Source organism: Piliocolobus tephrosceles, chromosome 2 (assembly GCF_002776525.5).
Source record: "Piliocolobus tephrosceles isolate RC106 chromosome 2, ASM277652v3, whole genome shotgun sequence".
Classification (NCBI taxonomy): Eukaryota; Metazoa; Chordata; class Mammalia; order Primates; family Cercopithecidae; genus Piliocolobus; species Piliocolobus tephrosceles.
The window spans coordinates 171,704,130-171,726,419 of NC_045435.1; the positions used below are offsets into that span (position 1 = coordinate 171,704,130).

Sequence of the window (22,290 nt, forward strand, 5' to 3'; positions counted from 1 at the left end):
AAATAAAATAAAATAAAATAAAATAAAATAAAATAAAATAAAATAAAATAAAATGATAAAATGAAACGAAATGAAATAAAATAAAATAAAATAATTAAGAACTGAATGGCAGTTATAGGTCTTATCCAGGAGAGAAGTCCACAATTTTAGAAGCTAAAAGGCACTTCTACTAAGAAGTAAGAGGAAATTCCAGCTACATGAGCTGAACTTACCCTCATGTTCCTTATAGTAAGTTATCCCATGTGAATGAAAGGTGTAGGGCCTAGAGGCAAAGTTTTTTAAGTGCACATAAACTTTATCTCCAGTTTCAGCTTTGACAATAGGGCCTAAAAACCCAAGCCAGACCGGTTTTTCTATAGTCGTCCTAAAGGTTTCATCTGTGTACTGAAGATAAAGGGCCTTCTTATATAGTCTCCCAATTCTATCTGGGCCATTTTGAAGATAGATATTGGAATGTTCCCTGCAAAGAGAAAGAAGACAACTCTATCAGAAGCCATCATTTCTAGGGATGACATTATCATTATAATTTAATAACATTATAATTAGAGAAATTAATGACCACTTCACATTGAATGTTTGCCTGTTGTAGGGATGCCTCCAAAATTGAAGTTGAGGGCTGGCCGTTAGCCCTGTTATTTTAATTATGTGAGGCTTCCTTATCAGATATATGTCAGAGAACTGTCTGCGAAGGCATCATAGAAATATATTGCATCTTACTGAAGTATTCTCTCCATGATTTTTATACTAAAACACAGACATATTATGTAATGGAATAGAATACAAACTTAAGTTGAAATATTAAAATAAAGCGGTTAATTAAGACATTTTTTCACTTATACTTCTCTTAGCTACTGGAAAAATTTGAGTTTACAACTAATCAATCTGGATATTTGAGACTTCAAAGTATGTGTGTGTGTTTATGTATTTTTTTCCTTAAAGTAAGATTAATAAAGCTAAATTAATTCTTTTTATTTCCTTTAACAGCACTAAATCAAAGCTAGAGTTGTTGATGCATGCAGTGTGTGTGGTTTTTAAGTTGCTTTTGAATTTAAATAATCCCTGTGTTTTTTAATCCCTCACTAGTGCAGATATTTAACATTGAATGTTTGTATTCTAGTGAGTGCCCATTAATATTTGCTTAAAACTTTCTTAAAAATATCAGTGAAGAAAATAGCAATCTGGAAAAGAAAAGATGGAAAGAAAGTAAATTTGGTTTGAACTGATTTCTTTGTTATCCAACTGAAGGCTGTATATAGCCCAGTGGGATCTATTCGTGGGCAATATCATGTAGCCATTTGGCAGGACCCACTTATATTCTGGCCTTTGTCAAGCCCCTCCACAACCAAGGCTCTTCCATTTGAATAAAATCTGCTCATCATTGTGGGTGTGTGTGTGTGTGTGTGTGTGTGTGTGTGTGTGTGTTGCCTTCTTTCATCTTAGTGATCTTTGATACTTTACCAATTTTTATTCAACATTTGTGGGGCTGAGTAACCTGACTGAGGAATAAATTTTGTCTTGTTTCCTCAGTTGTAAGCTCCTTGGTAAAAGTGAGATATATTTTTCTTTCCCTTCTTCAAGACAAGAGCAGAGCTTGTGCGAGAGCTCTGGACTTTCACTGCTACAGAATTTAAAGATGTGGTTTTTCAAAAGTCTAAGGCCTAGTGTTTCTTAAGTTTGAAATGCACAGGAATCTACTGATGAACTTAGTGAAATGGAAACTCCTGGGGCACAACTCCACTGATTCTGACTCTGTGGGTCTGGGGCAGGGCCCAGGCATCTGCATTATTAACCAACACACTGGTGTCTTTTGATGAGATAGGCTGCTCTGGGCCCCTGGGTAACCTGTGTTGAAGAGGCTCTAAGGTTGAAGATTAAGAGAGCTGCCCAATCCCAGAGGCAGTGGGATTTCTGATACCATGAGGCAGAAAGGTAGAAAGCTCTGTTTCCAGGTCATACCTGGTGGTGGCAGACCTCTGCGGTGGTGGCTGTGTAGATTAAGCCTGAGTGCTGGGGCCAGGTAGCATAGCCACTTGGCAATGGTCCTGGTGGCTGAGTTTGGGCAGAGTGAGCGGGTGTTGGAAATAAGAGCCACCCTTCTCTGGATTATCAAGGAGTTTCTATGATGAGCGTTTCCTCCTAGTCACCACCATATACCAATACACCGGGAATGCCAATTTCCCTGAATTGTATAAACCCGAAATCCCAAAGAAGATAAAATTGTTCACTAAAAAAATGACTGAGATGATGTTTCCCTGCCCATCCCCCATCCTGGTGGGAGGGCTAAGCTAGAAGTTAGAAAAATAAAGTGTCCTTATTTGCAACCTGTGTGGAGCAGCAAAACTGTGGGTATACCCTCATTTTTCCTATTTGTTTTCACCTTCTAGTTGTTTGTTGCCATTTCCCAATTTGTTAAAGCAAAACAGGAAAAGATTGGGAGAGACTTCATGGACACAGGTAGGCATGGGAAAAGGGCAAGATACTGGTGTGAGCTCTGTCCCTAAACCCATAGCAAGGAACGTGCAGAAAGAGTCTTACTAAATATATGCCTTAACAACAGCAAAATTATTGCATCAAAGACCACTGAGATTAAAAGCAGAGAGTCATTCAGTCCATATGACTGATAAGAGGTCAACAAGAGTGCAATTTCAGTTAGGTACACAGCTGCAGCTGCAAAGTCTACAGTACAAAGGTACAATTCCACTCTGGTCCCACCAGAACCCCGGACCAGTCAATCTCACAGAGACTTGTCTGAGCCCCAGGGTAAACTTTCTTAAGAGTCTGAACACACTTTTATTTCTGAGAGATGAATTTGATAATATTTGGAGACTTTACTCCATGTTTTACCATGTCCTATTGGTACACATCTTACATAGGCCAAAGTTAAAAGTTAACCCTCAAATTCTTAAGGCGTCATTTAAATAAAATGTGTATTTATGTTTTCTGAATGTAAATACACTTTGGCATACATCACGTCCTATTTTGATCAACTATAGCAGACTTTGTCAAAACGCTTTTATTGCGTTGAAATGCTCCTATATTAATCATTTCCTAAAATGGGAAGAACATTGCCATAAACCAATACCTAAGACCAAGACAAAGTCCTACATTGCCTAGGCTTTATAACTAATTTTTCTAAGCAAAGCTTTTTTGGGGGAGTTAAAATTGCTTTTAAAATTATTGATCTGAAGGTATAACATGTCTAGGCATTTTAATATTTGAAATTCCTTTTATACACATTGCAATATGCAAACTGCTTTTTGCATCTTGCCTTTTATTGTGAAAAAAACTGTCTTAACCAAATTGGAAAATATTTTACGCTGTGTGACACTTCGGGAGAAGTCTATTTGTTTATGCTTTGTCTCCAAATAAACATTAAAAGGTCATTAGAGGCTCTCTACTTAATTTCGACAGCACAGCTTGGGGACAAAGGGTCAGTTACTGGAAGCTTGCGGGAAGTTTGCCAGTCAGATATTCAGCCGCAAGAATCTATTATAGCTGTTCTTTGAACCAAATAATTCACATTTAATTGTAGTTCTTCCTGTTGACAATTGTAATATGTTCCTTTCTACTCATTACTATAGACATATCTCCCTTCAAGTAATCAATCACATTCCCTCTTTTTAGCCCCTTATTTAAAAAAGAAAAGCCCACTCCTATAATTTCTGGTAGTCTTAGACCCAGAAATGAGTTTTTAATAGTAGGATAATTATTTTTAGTATTGCCTTAGTAAGATATTAATAATGCTATTCCCTCCCATAAATTTAGAATTCACTCTTGGTTTATGCTTAGACATGGTTCCCAAAACTTGGGTATTATAGGTGAAAAGTTTCTGGATTTTTGACTTCATTGAGACATAATATATTAGTTTTTTATTGCTGCATAACAAATTATCACAAAGTAGGTTGAAACAACACCCATTTATAATCTCACTATTCTATGGGTCAGAAGTCTGGCATGGCGTGGCAGGGTTCACTGCCTCGGGCATCACCAAGCTGAAATCAAGAGGCTGCTGGGCTGAGTATTTATCTGAGGCTCTGTGGAGAAATCTGCCTAGCTCATTTGGGTTATTGCCAGAATTCAGTTCAATAGGGTCATAGAATTAAAATTCCTGTTTGCTTGCTGGCTATGGGACAGGAGACTCTCCCAGTTTCTTAAGGTCACCTGTATGCCCTCCTAGATGGCCCCTTTCATCTTCAAGTCAGCTCCAGTGTGTGGACTCTCCAGATAATCTCACTGACTAAAACATAAATCATGATGGTGATGTCTCATCCTGTTCACAGGTTCTGGAGATTTAGGATAGGATTTCTTCCTAGAACCACTTTGGAAATGCTGCCTGCCATAAACAAGAATCATAAGGAAAACAGTCAAAAATTAACTACTGCAAGAATATGGCAGAGACTCAACCTAGGTGTATATAACACAAATTCAAGTGATTTGCCAGTTCTAACTAGCCTTCCTCCACTGGCACAGCATGAATGCAGTACCTAGTGATGAATTTTCTTTTGTCTGTGTTCTCAGGAGAAATAGAAACTTGGTAATAAACGGAGTTTGGTAAGTGTGAAATGTAAGTCACTTAATTAGCTCCTCCACACAAGCTGTCTTGTGTGAAGTGTTTGTACTGCACTAGTGATTGCTTGCTATTTTTTTTTTTTTTTTTTTTGAGATGGGATCTTGCTCTGTCGCCCAGGCTAGAGTGTAATGGCGTGATCTTGGCTCACTGCAACCTCCACCTCCTGGGTTCAAGCAACTTTCCTGCCTCGGCCTCCCGAGTAGCTGGAACTATAGGCACAAGCCACCACGCACAGCTAATTTTTGTATTTTTAGTACAGATGGGGTTTCACCGTGTTGGCCAGGCTGGTCTCGAACTCCTGACCTTGTGATCCACCCGTCTTGGCCTTCAAAAGTGCTGGGATTACAGGTGTGAGCCACCATGCCTAGCCCTATTGCTTGCTATTTTTTATTTGGCAACCTTGGAGAATGAGTCATTTAAACTAAATTTTCCAGAGAATTTTAGCTAGTAATTGTACCTATTTAAGAATCATTTAAATATTTAAAAATCAATTTTGAAGGAATGGTAATAAATTTGGAGGCCATTAGGCTGAGACAGTGTCAGTGCTTTGGGTTCCTACCTAAGCAAACCAAAACCCAATTCAGTGTAGTAAACAGTAAAATGAAACTTCTAATACGTAACTAGAGACTTTACCAATCAGAAGCCACCAACTAACATCTAACTAGGGAGTCTCCACTTTAACCAGTCTAATATCTATTTCTTAGGCTGAGAATACTTTATAAAAGTTTCCTGGCTGGGCGTGGTGGCTCACGCCTGTAATCCCAGCACTTTGGGAGGCCGAGAGGGGCAGATCATGAGATCAGGAGATCGAGATCATCCTGGCTAACATGGTGAAACCCTGTCTCTAATAAAAATACAAAAAATTAGCCGGGTGTGGTGGCGGACGCCTGGAGTCCCAGCTACTGGAGAGGCTGAGGCAGGAGAATGGCGTGAACCCAGGAGGCAGAGCTTGCAGTGAGCCGAGATCGCGCCACTGCACTCCAGCCTGGGCGACAGAGCGAGACTCCATCTCAAAAAAAAAAAAAAAATTTCCTCCCTGCCTAGAGGAGCACTGATTGAACTGCTTGTGGTCCTAGGACACCCAACTGATGTGGCTGAATGCTTGAATAAACTTGTTAAACTTTTAATATGCCCAAGTTTGTCTTTTAATAGGGGTAAAATCAATGCCTTTAGTGTAAGCTTTTTCTTTAAAAATATTTTATTTGCTTCCCTGTTTTCCAAAACAGGGGATATAATGGGGAAAAAAGCAACTTTTTGGATAGTAATAGTGAAATGAACACTTACTGAATACTTATTACATCCTGATCACTCAAGATCATAATTATAGGAATTATGATTACTATAGGCTGGAATGTTCTTTGTTGTCTAGTTTTTTGGTCAGGATTTGAGCTGTTATTTCTTCTTGGTCATTAGGCTTGCTTACAGTGACATCTTCACTGTATCATTTGTTTTGGAAACCTACAATGGAATGAAAAACCCAGTAATAATGTTTGTAAGAACTCTATGTTAAGAAAGTCACCAAGCCTGAGTGAGAGCCTGTGAAGTCAAGTGTAAAAGAGTTTTGTGATGGCTGTTCTTATGCTTAAAATTTTTTTGACTTATTTCCAGCTTCCTAGAGGTCATCAGAAAAAAAAAGTAATCTGAAGATATCAGAATTATTATAATTTTTGCTATTATATAGTCAATTCAGTAAATAATTAACTAATGCCTACTATGGGCCCAGAACACACTACTGTGTTTACTAATTGTTTTTATATGTATGTCATTTGTTTTTAATTGAATATATATAACTTAGGATCCAGAATTATATCTTATAAAGTCTTTAAGTATTTATTGATGTGTTGAAGTGACAGATAAGGCACCAACCCAAGTAAATGGCAGTATTGAGTATAAGGAAATTATTTTCCACTTCACCCTTTTAGAAATAAATATCATTGGCATTAATACCAGAGAAGTAAACTCTATTTTTTTAGTCCCCCCAAACCTATACATTTTTGTCTTTTAATAAGTCAGTGTTTTCAGTTGCACTAACCCTGCATATAATCCCCTAAGGTGACTTTTCTATTTTATTCTGTTGCCTGATTTGTTCTATAGCATGAATCTCTCCACATGAGGAGCAAGGAAAAGTTTTTACAATACAGTTTATGGTTTCTCTTATCTTCCTATGTATTTTTTACTTACTCATTTACACTTATTCAGAAATGTTTGTTTAGTGTCTTCTATATTCTACGTACTAGTGACCAAACACTAGTTCCTGTCATCTCAATGCATATTTTCCTGTTCATCATCCGAGACCTTGAAGATCAACATTCAGCTTAAACTCGATTCTTTACCTAAAACTTATATTGCACTCTTTCACATCTTATTCTTCAGCCCATTTATTTCCACTCCTTTGTAGTCATCACACAATAAGGAGTGCCAACCATGTCTTGTGATACTCCATCATCCTTCACTGACTGGGCTAAACATGCTGCAAATCTGGGACAAAGAAGGGACCAAAAGGTTGCTATCTGCACACATCTATGCAAAAAGTTTAGCATAGTATTGACAAAATTGCTGAAGTTGTATTCAAAATTCACTGGTCAGATATATGGGGGAAAAAAATCACAGAGCAAGCAGTTCCACCTAGAGTTTGCACAACTGTAGAATATTGTTGAAGCCAAGGGAGATGTTAAAGTCACAGGACAATGACAAAAAGAGAGGTGGACTTTGCAACTAGAAGATGCTCCATTTTTCCTTTTAAGGATCCTAAAGTATCGCTATTAAGTATACTTTTTAAGTAACTGATATGGTTTGGCTGTGTCCCCACCCAAATCTCAACTTGAATTGTAATAATCCCCACATGTCAAGGGTGGGGCCAGGTGGAGATAATTGAATCATGGATGTGGTTTCCCCCATACTGTTCTCATGATAGTGAATAAGTCTCATGAGATCTGATGGTTTTATAAATGAGAGTTCCCCTGCACAAGCTCTCTCTTTCCTGCTGCCATATAAGATGTGCCTTTGCTCCTCCTTTGCCTTCTGCCATGATTGTGAGGCCTTCCCAGCCATGCGGAACTGTGAGTCCATTAAGTGTCTTTTTCTTTATAAATTACCCAGTCTTGAGTGTGTCTTTATTAGCAGTGTAAGAACAGACTAATACAGTAAATTGGTACCTGGAGTAGGGCACTACTGTAAAGATACCTAAAAATGTGAAAATGACTTTGGAATTGGGTAGCAGGCAGAGGCTGCAATAGTTTGGAGGGCTCAGAAGAAGATAGCAAAATGTGGGAAAGTTTGGAACTTCCTAGGGACTTGGAGGGCTCAGAAGACAGGAAGGTGTGGGAAAGTTTGCAATGTAAGACATGCCTTTGCTCCTCCTTTGTCTTCCACCATGATTGTGAGGCCTCCTCAGTCATGTGGAACTGTGAGTATATTAAACCTCTTTTTCTTTATAAATTACCCAGTCTTGACGATGTCTCTATTAGCAGCATAAGAAGAGACTAATATAGTCACAATTGGGTAAACAAGCTTGTACTCATTGGATAGCTTCCCTGGCACACACAAGCCATGGGAGTAATTAAAAACAAAGGAATTTCCTCTGCCCCCATTCACCAAATTCTAAATAAACTCCTTCACTCTTCTACTCCCTGATTTTTAGAATGAAAGATTTTTTTTTTTAATTGAAGCATAGTCAGGGCAATGTCTTGCATTTAGTTTATGCCTGATAAAGCTGATTTGATTTTTGATCATGAACAATGACAGAGTAGTGGTGAGTGGGGGCATGGAGAAGGATAGTATTTTTATTTTTTAATGTGTCTGGCTTTTTCCTTGGAAATAAAAATCATGTATAATTTATATTATATTTAATCAAGAAAATACTGAATCCATGCAAAATAATGTTTTTTGGTGAAGCCGTAAAAATATGTCATATTCTTTAGAAGATAATACCATCTTAAAAACAGGTTAAAAAAAGAAATAATTACAAGATGTCTTAGTTTTATTTACAACCACTTATCTTTAGGTCAGAAACTTTCCTTACTGTATATTATTAACTTCATAATATAATAATTGGATATTATTATCAGTTATGTATTTACTTTTATGGTGAAAAATTTCAACTTTACATAACGTTAAAGAGAATAGTGTATACTCATCAATAACATTCAATAATTACAAACTTTGGCATCCTTATTTAGTTATTTTTTAAAGATATTATCTTAGCAGCTGATGGTCATTAGGCTTGTTTGTGTTTTATTACCACTGAAATACATTTTAATGTAGTGAATATTGATTTTGAATTCCAAGTTCCCATTTGGTGGTTAATGTTTAATTAACATTACTAAAAGTGAAGACCTGGGTATAGATTAACTTCTGTACAAAAAACTTCAAGGAGAACTAAACATTTTTTGTTTTCCTGTGTAGTGACTATTGCTTTCAATAAGGGGATTTTCCAAATGAAATATGAAGACATTTAAGTTACATGGAGCTTTTTGAGGACCATCCTAATAAGTGCCTGTCATTTTTTATGCATGTATGTGCCAAGCATTGTACTAAGAGCTTTACATGCACTCGCTCTTTAAATAACCTTATGAGCTATGCTTATTATCCTCATTTTACAAATTAGGAGTCTGACGCTGTCAAAGATTAGCCTACTTAACTGTCCGGAGTCTCTCAATAAATATCAGGCAGAATCATATTTGCTAAAATCATATTTTATTTCTATAAGTGATGTTTGGAAAGATATAAAAAAATTTGTCTCTATCATGAATAACCATTAAATGGTGTAATAAACATAACATTTTATACAGTAATTGTTTAAATTAAAGAACTTCTACATAAACAGACAAAAAGATGGAATCCTAATCAGAGATGGAGTAATGACCATGGGAGGTAATAAGAGGTGAACACAGATCCCAGGAACAACAGGAAAGAAGCAGAGTAGTCCCCCAAATAAAAAATATACAGGAATATAAGGGAGATTGATTCAAGTGTCCTGGGTTTCAAGCCCACATTTTACAGTTTCTGTATATAAGATATTTTAAAAATATTTCATCTTATTGGCTCTATTCTTTAAAAATAATTTAAAATTTTGGTCTATAAACAATAAAAATAGTGACTTACGTGTCAACAGAAATAAGTTTCTTTTCCCCATGGTCAGAGGCATAATCCCAAGTCGTTTCAATAATTCCAATGTAATAATGCTTTTCTTTCGCCCAGGCCGGGGTACTATATAAAAACAGAAAAATACCAAGTATCAAAATCTTCATTTTTTCCCCTTCTTGGAGCCTGAGAAGCAATGAAGTAAAATCAGGAGCAGGCAATTTTATAAATAAGACTTTCTTCCTTATTTGCTTGATTGACACAATTTAGTGTTGCACAAGAGTAAATTGTTTCATTAAAGCAAATATTTTCCAATTCAGTTAAGTTCTCGTAAACCACCAAAAAACCAGTTCTTGGTTGCCAGGCTTCTCTGACTGAAAATAAAAAGTCAACAGTTATTGTTGGAGACATTAGAGTGTGCATAACTCTGCGCCTTTTTCCACTCATCATGTAAATTCCAGGAGGGCAGACAACATGTCTAAATGCTCCCTTTGTTCCTCTGACAATATGTCACAGCACAGAGTCCTGCAAACAGTGCACTTTTAGTAAATCAGGATAAGGATTATGTAAAATGAATAAAAAAAATGTAGCTTTTTACTACAGTCATTCTTAATGACAGGGATATGTTCTGAGAAATGCATTGTTAGGCTCGTTTTTCATTGTGTGACTATCATAGATGTACTTACACAAACTTAGATGATACAGCCTACTATACATCTAGGCTATATGGTATAACCTATTGCTCCTAGGCTACAAACCTGTACAGTATATAACTATGCTGAATGTTGTAGACAATTGTAACACAATTATATTTGTGTATCTATACATATATAAACATAGAAAAGGTACAGTAAAAATGCATTATTATAATCTTATGGGACCACCATCACATATGCAGTTTGTCATACACTGAAACATTATTGTGTGGTTCATGACTATTTCTAAAAGTCTAACAAGTGATTAATTGCAGCTTTATGATATGGAACATGATATCTAGCATGCCAAATTTAAGTAAACAAAAATAAGAATTTAATTTGGAAGAATGTATCTATTTTATGAGCTTGGACCACATCTGCATAAAAACTTTACCAGATCATTCTGTATTGCTATATGCAAATAACTAGCAGAGCCTAACAGGGGCTAATAACTTTACTTTAATCATCAAATAAACCAACCATAACCAAACCTGTCTTCAGAAGCAAAGATTCGTCTTAGTAAATAGAAAGTACCCCAGTTTATTATATTAGACTGATATTTCTCTCTTTGAAGTGGACATGAATTTTAAGGTGGAAGGCTTTTTCTTAAAACCCTGTTTTTAGTCAAGAAGTATATGTCTAAAAGTATGAAGTGGCTTTTTTAGCTGAAGAAAATCCTGGTAACAGTTGACACTGTGTTAGTATAATTTTTTTTTCACTCAAATACCTCAAAATATTGTGTATTTGCTAAAGGTCACTTGTTGAAATAGATTGGTATAGAAGAAAGCATCCTGATATTTGAAAAATTCATTCATTTAGAAAATATTACTGAATGAGCCTCATTGTGTGCCAAGTTCTGTTCTAGTCATTGGGAATACAGTCAGTGAATAAAACACCTACCATCATGGAACTTACATTCTACTTGGGGGAAACTGACAATATGAAAATGGAAAATGAAATACACAATATTAGTGGTAAGTGCTATGGAGAAAAATAAATCAGAGAAGGAGAATAAGGAGTGCTAGGGAAAACAGCAGGGTAAAGATCAAAATCTGATGCTACCACACGACCTCCAGTAAGATACTTCAGCTCAGCCTCAGTTTCCTCATCTGAAAATCTCAGGTTAATTGAAATGACCCATGTTAAGACAGACGGTGGAAGAGCTTCTCTCATCAGCTGGTAATAACCTTAACTAAATGGCATGATACAGAAAACTGAATCATGTTGCCCAGGATGCCACAAGACCTCCTTCTAGGACTGCCTTGAACAATTGTGCCATCATGTCCACTAAGAGGACGGACGAGGGACTAAAATCTTACCCAGATGTCAACCCCTGGCCAAGGTTTGCCCTTGGCCAAACCCTGTGCCTTGCAAGAAGCTGCTTTTCCCCTAATGGTTCACACAGATAGGGGGCATCTTTCAGCCGTTTATCCTCCCCAGAGCATGGGGAAGGGAGACAGTGTTTTTTCTAATTGGCATGAAACCACGATGTGAACCAGCAACTGTCCCAGCCATTTGCGTTTCATTTTTCACTCAGTGCACAAACTCCACCCCAATCCTGTGGATGGAAAGATGTTGATCAGAGCACAGTAACCATGCCCAAAGTCACTTGTTTCAGCAAATTGTACCGACCAACCATCCAACAAACAAACCTGTTCAAATAGTTGCTGAAGGTTCCAGAATGTATGCATAGCACACCCCTCATATTGGTGGTGAAATGAAATGGTTAAACAGTAACACTGTGACCAGTGCCTTTGTGAACATTTAATGGTGTAACGCAAAAAAGGTCATGCAGTCCATATTTCTATTCTGTTTTGTGGTAATTACTCTTGTCATCAAAGGGCATGTGACAGGAAGTGGGGAGAATTCTCTGAGCCTTAGGACTATTTAAACAGGAGGGAGAGGGGCGGGCGTGGTGGCTCACGCCTCTAATCCAAGCACTTTGGGAGGCCGAGGCAGGCAGATCACGAGCTCAGGAGATGGAGACCATCCTGGCTAACACGGTGAAACCCCGTCTCTACTAAAAATACCAAGAAAAAAAAAAAAAAGAAAAAAACATAGCCGGGCGTGGTGGTGGGCGCCTGTAGTCCCAGCTACTCCGAAGGCTGAGGCAGGAGAATGGTGTGAACCCCGAAGGCGGAACTTGTGGTGAGCCTAGATCACGCCACTACACTCTAGCCTAGGCGCCAGAACAAGACTTTGTCTCAAAAAACTAAACAAATACATACATACATACATACATACGTACGTACATACATACATATAGGAGGGAGAAGCCCCCGGGAGCTATTAAGCTCAGCCATTGGCAGAGTCATGTTGCACTGCAAACTTCATTACAGTGATTCCAGAGACAGTACTTTAAAATGAACTTTGGATAATGTTGCAGTTGAGAGTTTTCTGCACTCAAGAAATGCACCACAACAGCACAGACTGGAGTGAGACAAGAAGGAGCAGAGGGGCACCAGAAGCAGCCTAGGAACTTAGAGCGTTGCAAGAAAGAGAGGAATCTAGACTGCGAAACAGCCTGTCCTCTTCGCTGTGCTTGTCAAAAGGTTTTTACCTCAGAATCCCAGGGTATATCTTTGTTATAAACAACTAGTATATGTCTAAGTTAACAGCTTAGTAACCTGAGTACAGTTATGTAGCAGAAGTTTTAATCATTTTCCACATTTTCTTTTCTTTCTTTTCTTTCTTTCTTTCTTTTTTTTTCTTTTTTTTTCTTTTTTTTTTTTTTTTTTTTGTCGTCTTAAGGATTTCTGGACTGGGTGAATCTTATCTGCATTTGGCAATCACGATTCTGAGACTGTGGATGGCTAACGTCAAGGAAGCTGCCATCTTGAGAGAATATCCCCTCTGTTTATTTCTGTTTGGCAGGATGCAATCTCTCTTTACTGCCACTATTCCTGTATATACCTTCTAGTTCCATTTTTTGCTGACCCTTGAGAACTGGCTCTTAACCTCTACTCCATGCCAACAGAATTATTAGGAAACCATCGAGAACTGTCCTTCACTTTGTGACAGCTGGAGACTCTAAGTACAAAATAGCAGGTCATTCTGACTATGACCAATTGGACAGATAACCATGCTGCTTTCTTTTTCACAGGAAATTGTGTAACTCTGGAATTTTAGAGGTGAGTGTGGTCACGTACAGACTTTGCTAATGAGTACACTGACTTGCCCTAGCACAGTGTGAGCATTGCTGATACTATTCTCCCCTATCAGTCAGGTCATGACTATTTTGGAAATGATCTGTCAGATAGGTCTTCAGTCACGTCACCATCCCCCTTTGGCTGCACATTAATGGGGTCATGGCCCTAGTCGTCAGCTCCTGGGATGTAATATGGTCCCAGGCAAGGGAAGAGAGAAAGCCCAGACTCTAACATACAGAAAGCCTTAACATACAGTAGTACTATGGGAAAGAGACTTTAAAAAAACAGCATAAGAATTTAGCTGAATCCTTCATTCTTGTTCTCTCACTACCTTGACTGTTATAGAAATCAAAGCATGTGATTTATCAAAAGTGAAATAGAACCACAATAATATAAGTTTTAAAAAGATTAAAGAACAACCCTTTTTAAAGGAATAACTTAATTCACTACTTTGACTACACAGAAATTTAATGCATGACTTTCTTGAAATGCTCTCCTCTCATAACACCCCTGGCCCATTTTCTCTTGCTTTGACCCCATGTCAGGGTTATATACACTGCATAGCTCTTAACACTGATTTGTGTCCGGGTCTTAATTTACAAAAGGTGACTGAGTGACAATTCTGAGAGGCCAATGCCATTGAGAGAAAAGCTTACTGCTACTCATGGCTCCCCTGGAAGCAGAAGACACAGCACACTACAGAGGGCCATGTGGGAAAGCGCCGGAGTAGCTCCAGGCCAGGCTTCCCAGTCTGTCTGCACTCTAGAAGGAGTTTGCCTGGGTTGGTGTTGTCACATGGTAGATTCCAAACCTTCATTTTGTCAGTTTACTTAAAGGTGACTGGGTTTAAAGGGGCTGATTGATTGTGAATACCTTGGAGAATAAATCATTATTCATTAATAAAGTTAAATAATTCATGTAAAATTAAAGTATAATAAAGCATAATAACCATAATTTATATCATTTATATTATTGTTTTTTTTTCAATTTAGGGGCATTCCGTCCTTGTTTATAGATTCACTCAGAAAATTGTATTATGGAACACAGTTTCCTTCCCAAGTATAGAGTTTGAGCAAAAGGGTAGGTATTCTTTTTTAGAAATTAATTTTGTAAATTAATTTTAATTTGCATTTTAAGTTCCAGAGTACATGTGCAGGATGTGCAGGTTTGTTACATAGGTAAATGTGTGTCATGGTGGTTTGCTGCACCTTTCAATCCATCATCTAGGTATTAAGCCCACATGCATTAGCTATTTTTCCCAATGCTCACCCTCTCCCTCACCCCAACCCCCGACAGGCCCCAGTGTGTGATGTTCCCCTCCCTGTGCCCATGTGTTCTCACTGTTCACCTCCCACTTATAAGTGAGAGCATGCAGTGTTTGTTTTTCTACTCCTGCGTTAGTTTGCTGAGGATAATGGCTTCCAGGTCCATCTGTGTCCCTGCAGAGGACATGATCTCGTTCACAAAAGGGAAGATACTCTTAAAGCATGTTTCTTTTCTTTTTTCTTTGACTTTTAAAAATTAACATGATTTCTGTCTAAATACTGGGTACTCATTATTAGAATAAGAGCACCTTCCAACAGCTGTGCAGGTGCCACATTCCATTGACACATTCTTAGTCTTTGACTCTCTTCTGTTAAGAATTCATACAGATTACTGCCCTTCCATTCAACTCCATTTACTAAATCATACTTCGTCCACCTGATAAGTCAAAGTTTGGAACTGTGTTCTTAAATGAATGAATGGATGAGTTAATTAAACATTATTCTTGGTGAAATTTGGGCAATATCTTTTGCAGTTTCTTAAAGAATGTTCTAGTTTTATCAGCACCTTTGAAAGTCTCAGACTTGAATGTTTCTATGGAGGGAGTTAATTGCATCCATATTTCATAAGTTCTTAATAGTTTTAATATCAAATAATGAGGTATTCCTGCTAATTTTGTCTTATTTTATAATAGCATTATTACTGTATTATTATTATTATTATTATTATTATTATTATTATTATTTTGAGACAGAGTCTCGCTCTGTTGCCAGGCTGGAGTGCAGTGGTGTGATGTCAGGTCACTGCAACCTCTGCCTCCTGGGCTCAAGTGATTCTCCTGCCTCAGCCTCCCCAGTAGCTGGGACTACAGTCGTGTGCCACCATGCCTGGCTAATTTTTGTATTTTTAGTAGAGACAGGATTTCACCATGTTGGCCAGAATAATCTCCATCTCTTGACTTCATGATCCGCCTGCCTCGGCCTCCCAAAGTGCTGGGGTTACACGCGTGAGTCACCACACCCAGCCACTATATTACTTTTTTAAAGTTCTTTTATGCTGGATACATAGTGGAGTATTTTGGAGTGAAATGATATAATATCAGGAATTTGCTTGATTACACTCCAGGTTTTCATGTACTGCCTACACAGCTAAGAAGCTAGAAAGTAAAAACATGAACTCTTTTGTTTAACCAAGCTCTGATTTCAAGTATTCTTACTTATTGTCTAAAGTAAAGGCTGTTAGCCAACCCACAAGACATTTCTAACCCAGTCTCCCTTGTTCCTTTCATGATAGAGGCTACAAAATTCTTTTCCAGTCTCCTCTGCAGTTAGGAGCAGCCAGCTAATAATGGTTTTGACCAATAAGACAAAGGCAGAAATTGGCTGGTGTCTCCTCAGATGTGACTGATGCTCCCCCTTTCTCCATCTTCTCTGCCTTCAATGTGGATGTAATATCTGGAGCTGCAGCAAGCATTTTGCAACTGTGAGGCAACAATTATGAGGAAAAGGCCAAGGGAATTAAAGACACTGGCCCTCATATCATCAAATTGCTAAACCAGGCTGGGTGCAGTGGCTCATGCCTGTAATCCCAGCACTTTGGGAGGCCGAGGCGAGTGGATCACTTGAGGCCAGGAGTTTAAGACCAGCCTGGCCAACAAGGTGAAACCCTGTCTCTACTAAAAATACAAAAATTAGCCAGGTGTGGTGGTGCACGCCTGTAGTCCCAGCTACTGGGGAGACTGAGGCAGGAGAATTGCTTGAACCAGGGAGGTGGAGGTTATAATGAGGCAATATCATGCCACTGCACTCCAGATTGGGCAACAGAGTGAGATTCTGTCTTAAAAAATTGCTAACCCAATCCTAGCAGCCACTTATCTCCAAACTTTTTTATTATGTAAGACAAACAGCACTGATAATTATCTCTTAGCTGGGTTTTCTGTTGCTTATAGAACACATCCTAACTGGTTAGTACTGCCAGATATGAGCTCAGAACTTGAGTCCCCCCACCCCACCCCCATTTTTTTTGTTCTGGAAAACTGAAAATTATATTTTCTGTAATCTATCATCTTCCAATCCTAAGGCACAATATAATATATAGATTTACATTTCAAAGATTGATTTAAATGCTTACACATGCTATGAGAATTTAATTTTTTAAAGGTTTACAAATGTTGCAGTCTAGGGTAAAGTCTTGGGCTGCATACATTCGGTACATTTTATAACTGAGCAAGACTTTCCTCTTGCTCTCTTTGTCTCTCCTACCTACCCCCATTGCATTGGTTAAAACCTTATTACATCACTCACAAGACAATACAGACACCACTTCAGGGTCAATTTATGAAAACAAGAAGCAGCTCTCACACAAAACTTACTAAGAAAACTTTTATTTCAAACTACTTTTCCTAGTACATTGTCATGAAAGTCTTTAGCTGGTTCCTCCCAGACTCCTTTGTCCCTGGAGTTTTCCTTCTTTGGCAGTTTTACCTTGGTTTGTAAGCTTGTCAATATTCATATCATATCAAATATTTATGCTGTAGAAAAGGAAGTTTCAAAAATAGATAATATTATATAATAGCATGCAGTTCTAAGTTAAAATACTAAACCAAAATGATTACATACATTTAAGGAATAAATACAAAATATATATTAGTCTTAGGAACATCCTTAAAATGATTACCATCACTTCTGCCACAAAAAGTTTACTTACTAAGTTAATAGCAACATCAATATCACCCTTCTGTGGGAACAGATGACCTATAAATCCAATCAAACTTGACTTCATATTCTTTGAAATGCAAAATCTACTTTCCCAAAGAAAGAGTGTTAGCAATGGGGGATTTATTTCATGGACAGCACACCAAAGTCTCTTTTACTAAGAATGTGCATGAACACTGATAGGAATAAGGGTAATGATTATTAGAATTGTATCAATAATGATATTATTGACATTAATAGGATGTTGTAGATAAAAATTATATTGGTGGCTAATCAGTTTTTGGTTTTGTTGACAAACGTAGTCCTGATATTGAGAGAAGATTCTGAGAAACTGTTCATGCAGACTCTCCTTTCTCTGTTTCAGAGGCTCCGCTCCATCAGCCCTGCAAAGAGCCCCACAGAGAAAATATTCACATAACTTGAGAGCTGCATGGTATATTTTAAATAGTGTATGATATATATGTTCAATAGTTTTCCCAATTTTGAAAGTAATTTAAACTTTACAGAAACCTTGGAAGAAACAGATTATTAGTGAGATATATTATTTCTTAATACATATCTTCTTACTATTTTCTTAATAAATCTCACTAATAATTTCACTACCTAGAGAGAGTCGTCAGTAACATCTCCCTAAATTTCTATTCAGTCTTCATATATATATTTCAGATACTATTTTGCAGATTGCTTTTTTTGCCACCCAATGTGGTATTATAAGCATTTACTGATTAAAATTTTTAAGACATAATTTTTAAAGTTGGATATTTTAGATGATATGTTGCAATTTTTACACACATTACGTATATCATTTGCTTGTTTTCAGTTTTCCATTAGCATAAAATAATGTGGTGATACATATTTTTCTTCATTGTTGATAATTTTCTGAGATCAAATGCCAGGTGGAAATACTGAGTCAAAATATGGGGATTATGATTTAGGTTCCTGCAAGATCTGCAGAACCAATTTACTCATCCACCAAAGTATATGCAATGCACCCTATCTCACTGCACTGTTATTGATGCTATCATTAAAAATAGGTAAATATTTGCCAAAATATACTCAAAAAGGTATTTTATTGTTGCTTAAATGTGATTTTGAAGTGATTTGATTATTGGCAAGTTTGGATATTTTTATAGGTTTAAAAGATACTTGTTTTTGATCTTCTATGAATTGTCTGTTTATACCTTATATGTATATCTTATGTGAATCTGGAAATTACATTTAACTCTGGAGTATCTTTTATCAGATCATGAAAAGTTATCTGAGTTTTACAAAGAAAATAAAACTAGAGTATCTTGGTCATCTCCAAATAGTCATCTTTGAATGAATGAGTGGCACATCACATTATGTGACTGTACAATGCATTTATAATATCCTTATAGAAATACTGCATTTGTTTAAATATCACTTCTAATTAATTTAGCCAATGGATTTTACCTTTTTTTTCAAGTACGGTGTAAGTGCTTTCCATTCCACCACCAATGTGCTCAAAAACATGGCAATGAAATAACCAGGTTCCAGCATCTCTTGGATACATTTTTACAGTTCGATAGACCCCAGGAGGAAGGTCATAAACGTCAGATGAATACACTCCCCAATCCTTCACAAGGAGATTAAACACCATTACATGGCTTCTAAAAGATGTCACTTTACCACTTGCTATAATTCCCAAATTCTGATACAACCAATTAGGTGACAATTAGAAAGCATTAGGTGCTGGGCTGGGCACGGTGACTTATGTCTGTAATCCATCACTTGGGAAGCTGGGGTGACAGGGGAGGATGATTTGACCTCAGGAGTTCAAGACCAGCCTGAGCAACATAGCAAGCTCCTCATCTCTAAAAAAATATATATTTTAAAAATTAGCCAGGTGGTGGTGCGTGCCCATAGTCCCAGCTACCTGGGAAGCTGAGGTGGAAGGATTGCTTGAGCCCAGTTCAAGGCTGCAGTAAACTATGATCATGCCACTGCACTCCAGTATTCCAGCCTGGGTGACAGAGCAAGATGCCATCTGAAAAGGAAAAAGAAAGGGAAGGGGAAGGGAAGGGAGTGGAGGGCAAGAGAAGGGAGTGGAGGGCAAGAGAAGGGAGTGGAAGCCAAGAGAAGGGAGGGGAGGGGAGGAGAGGGGAGGGAGAAAAAAAAGGAAGAGAAAAGGGAAAGCAAAGGAAAGGAAGGGAAGACAAGGGAAGGGAAGGGAAAGGAAGGGAAAGGAAGGAAAGGGAAGGATTAAGCTATTAAAGCTATTTTGTTCTCTTCTCTGAGTACACTTGAGGCTTTGGAGAAGTAAGTCCCAGAACATTCCAGTGTTAGGTAGAACGCAAAGAAAATGTTTCACTCTACAAGGGTACCTGTAGTTAGTACTGGTGTTAGAAACTTGCCAATGTCTCATACCACCGAGCGCTCTAGATTTCAGAGAACTTCTAGTCTCAAATCCCAAAGGTTCTAACAGATATATTTCTAACTCAAGATGCTATGTTGATGTGACACAACATGTTGATGTGAAGGATTGTCATTTCTTGAGATGCAGCTAATCAGAAAAACTCATTGTTACAGGAAAGAGAAGGGGAAAGAGAGGAGAAGGGAAGAGGAGCACCCTTGGGATCTGCAACCAAGTCTGCCTTCTGGAGACTGGAGCTGAGGGCTGAGGGATGAGGGCACTTTTTAGCTAATTTCTCTCCTAAGCAGAGAACCCAATGTTTAGAAAACTATCTCTGTAGGCTGCTTAGAGTTTTAGAGATGAAGTCCTAGGCCCTAGTCCGGATGGATTGGAAGAGACTAAAAGGAAGGTGAATTGCTCTACAAAATAAAATGGGAAATATCTGGAGGGTGGTAGTAGGGGTGGGTTGGGGAACTGCAGCTCAAGAGTTCTGAATAATTTGAGGAGAGAAGGGATGCCAGAGAGTCTAGAGAGGAAAAATGTGGAGAAACAAGTCCTGAGGGTGAGCATAAAAGGCAAATGAGCTAGAGGCTCTCAGTGATGCTGCTGAAAGGGTAATTGGGGATGGGGCATCTAATGTCAAATGGTAAGTGCTTTCATTATGTAGCACTGATAAAAAAAACTTCATTTATCCCCACTCTTTCATTAAAAGTCTGTGACTCACGATGACCTTGATTTTGTGGTTGCTTAAGAGTACCAAAGGAAATGGGATGTGCTCCATGTTTGGAATTGCACACAGATATGAAAAAATACCAGCCACAGGAGTTGAGAGGCAAGGGAGATGAGCAGAAGCAGGAAGTTAGAGTTGGGGTGAATAGAAGACATTTAAGCTCTCAAGACTCCCTGCAGATATCGGAAGGCAGACAGGAGGAAGACTGAGCTGTTTCTTACTGGATGCAGAGTTGGAGCTCAAGCCATGGTTACTTAGGAACATTAATTTTGCAACTAAAGTGAAAATAATACAGATGACCTAGGATACACTTTTTGGATATCAGAAAAATGTAGAGAACAGTATGAAAAAAAAAATTTAACTACAAATTGACAATGTCCAAAGCACCAGTATATGGGGAAAATATACCTAGAGCCCTGGCACCCAAGAAGACTGTAGCTTTAGGGAACAAGCTGTGACTGGCTGGCTTGTCCCAGAACTCGGTTAGTAACCACAGAGGGCTGCTTCACTGCCCTGGGAGTTTCAGGGAATAGAGCCCAGTGTCTGCATAGATGCTGGTGTGATAGCATTCTGCCTCAAGGTGGGAGGCTAGATATATCCTGCAATGGGTTTAGAGTGAGTGGTTAAAGTTGAGAGCCAGTGATACTAGGCTCTGTGGTATAAATAGGATTATACTTAAGGGAGGCAGTTTTGTGAAGCACTAAAGAGTTCAGACTCTAGAGTGAGAGCCAGGGTTTAAATCCAACTTCTATCACTTCCTGCTTGTAGGAAAGTTCCTTGTTTTGTTAATGCTTCATATAATTTCCCTGCAATTGTCCCGGAAAAACAATTCTGATTTCCTTTCAGCTCCATGCAACACTTAGCATGGTTCTAGGCATGTTAGAGGCATTTGCTGGACTGAACTATTATATTTGACAAAATCAGATAATCTGTAAAACATGATGACCAGATTTTAAATATCTCTTTTGGCCCAATTTTTTTTTTTTTTTTTTTTTTTTTTTTTTTTTTTGACAGAGTCTCACTCTATTGCCCAAGCTAGAGTGCAGCGGCATGATCTTGGCTCACTGCAACCTCCACCTCCTGGGTTCAAGTGATTCTCCTGCCTCAGCCTCCCAAGTAGCTGGGACTACAGGCACCTGCCACCACGCCCGACTAATTTTTTGTATTTTTAGTAGAGATGGGGTTTCACTGTGTTAGCCAGGATGGTCTTGATATCCTGACCTTGTGATCTGCCCACCTTAACCTCCCAAAGTGCTGGGATTACAGGCATGAGCCACCACACCCGGCCCTCTTTTGCCCCAATTTTAAAAGTCTTTAATATAAACACTTATGAAATGAGTAATCCTAATATGTAGGCTTTTGCTTTAAAAAAAAATGGGGAGTGTAGATGAAAGTGTAGTGAGTTCATGGTGATTAGATTTGGGTAATAGGGGTTTGTTACATTATTCTGTTTATTATATAAAATTCTCCTTAATAAAGAGTTTTTATGCCAAAAATAAATTTAAGAGGAATAAATTTGTTCATTAAATGGTGGGAAATAAAGCAGCACACCAATAAGGCTTTGTGCAAACCAAGAGGTGCTTGCTTATCTAATTTATTTGTACAATAGACACTGCATTAAAGAAGCTATTAACATGATACATCGGGAATTCAGGAAAGCTTTATCTGAAACTTTTATCTGTGTGGAAAAGGTGAACTGTACTAATGCCTAGT

The 22,290-nt window shown here is 38.0% G+C and overlaps 2 protein-coding genes across 3 annotated transcripts in view; both read right to left on the bottom strand.

Annotated features, from left to right (window-relative positions):
- CP (ceruloplasmin) overlaps positions 1 to 10,024 on the bottom strand; it is a 62,036-nt gene extending 52,012 nt beyond the window's left edge. For both annotated transcript variants that reach the window (XR_002732263.2, XM_023215395.2), the window contains exons 1-2: positions 9,674 to 10,024; positions 213 to 460 (exon numbers count right to left, since the gene is read on the bottom strand). Coding sequence is in view for 1 of the 2 variants with exons in the window: in XM_023215395.2 (XP_023071163.1) it covers positions 213 to 460; positions 9,674 to 9,819 (394 nt within the window). In the remaining variant the exon portion in view is untranslated. The remainder of the gene's footprint in view (positions 1 to 212; positions 461 to 9,673) is intronic.
- A 7,495-nt stretch (positions 10,025 to 17,519) lies between these two features.
- Positions 17,520 to 22,290, bottom strand: part of LOC111544753 (ceruloplasmin-like) — a 40,020-nt gene continuing 35,249 nt past the window's right edge. Inside the window, 2 exon segments of the mRNA XM_023215423.1 lie at positions 17,520 to 17,856; positions 18,908 to 19,070. Coding sequence (XP_023071191.1) covers positions 17,834 to 17,856; positions 18,908 to 19,070 — 186 coding nt within the window. The 3' untranslated portion in view covers positions 17,520 to 17,833.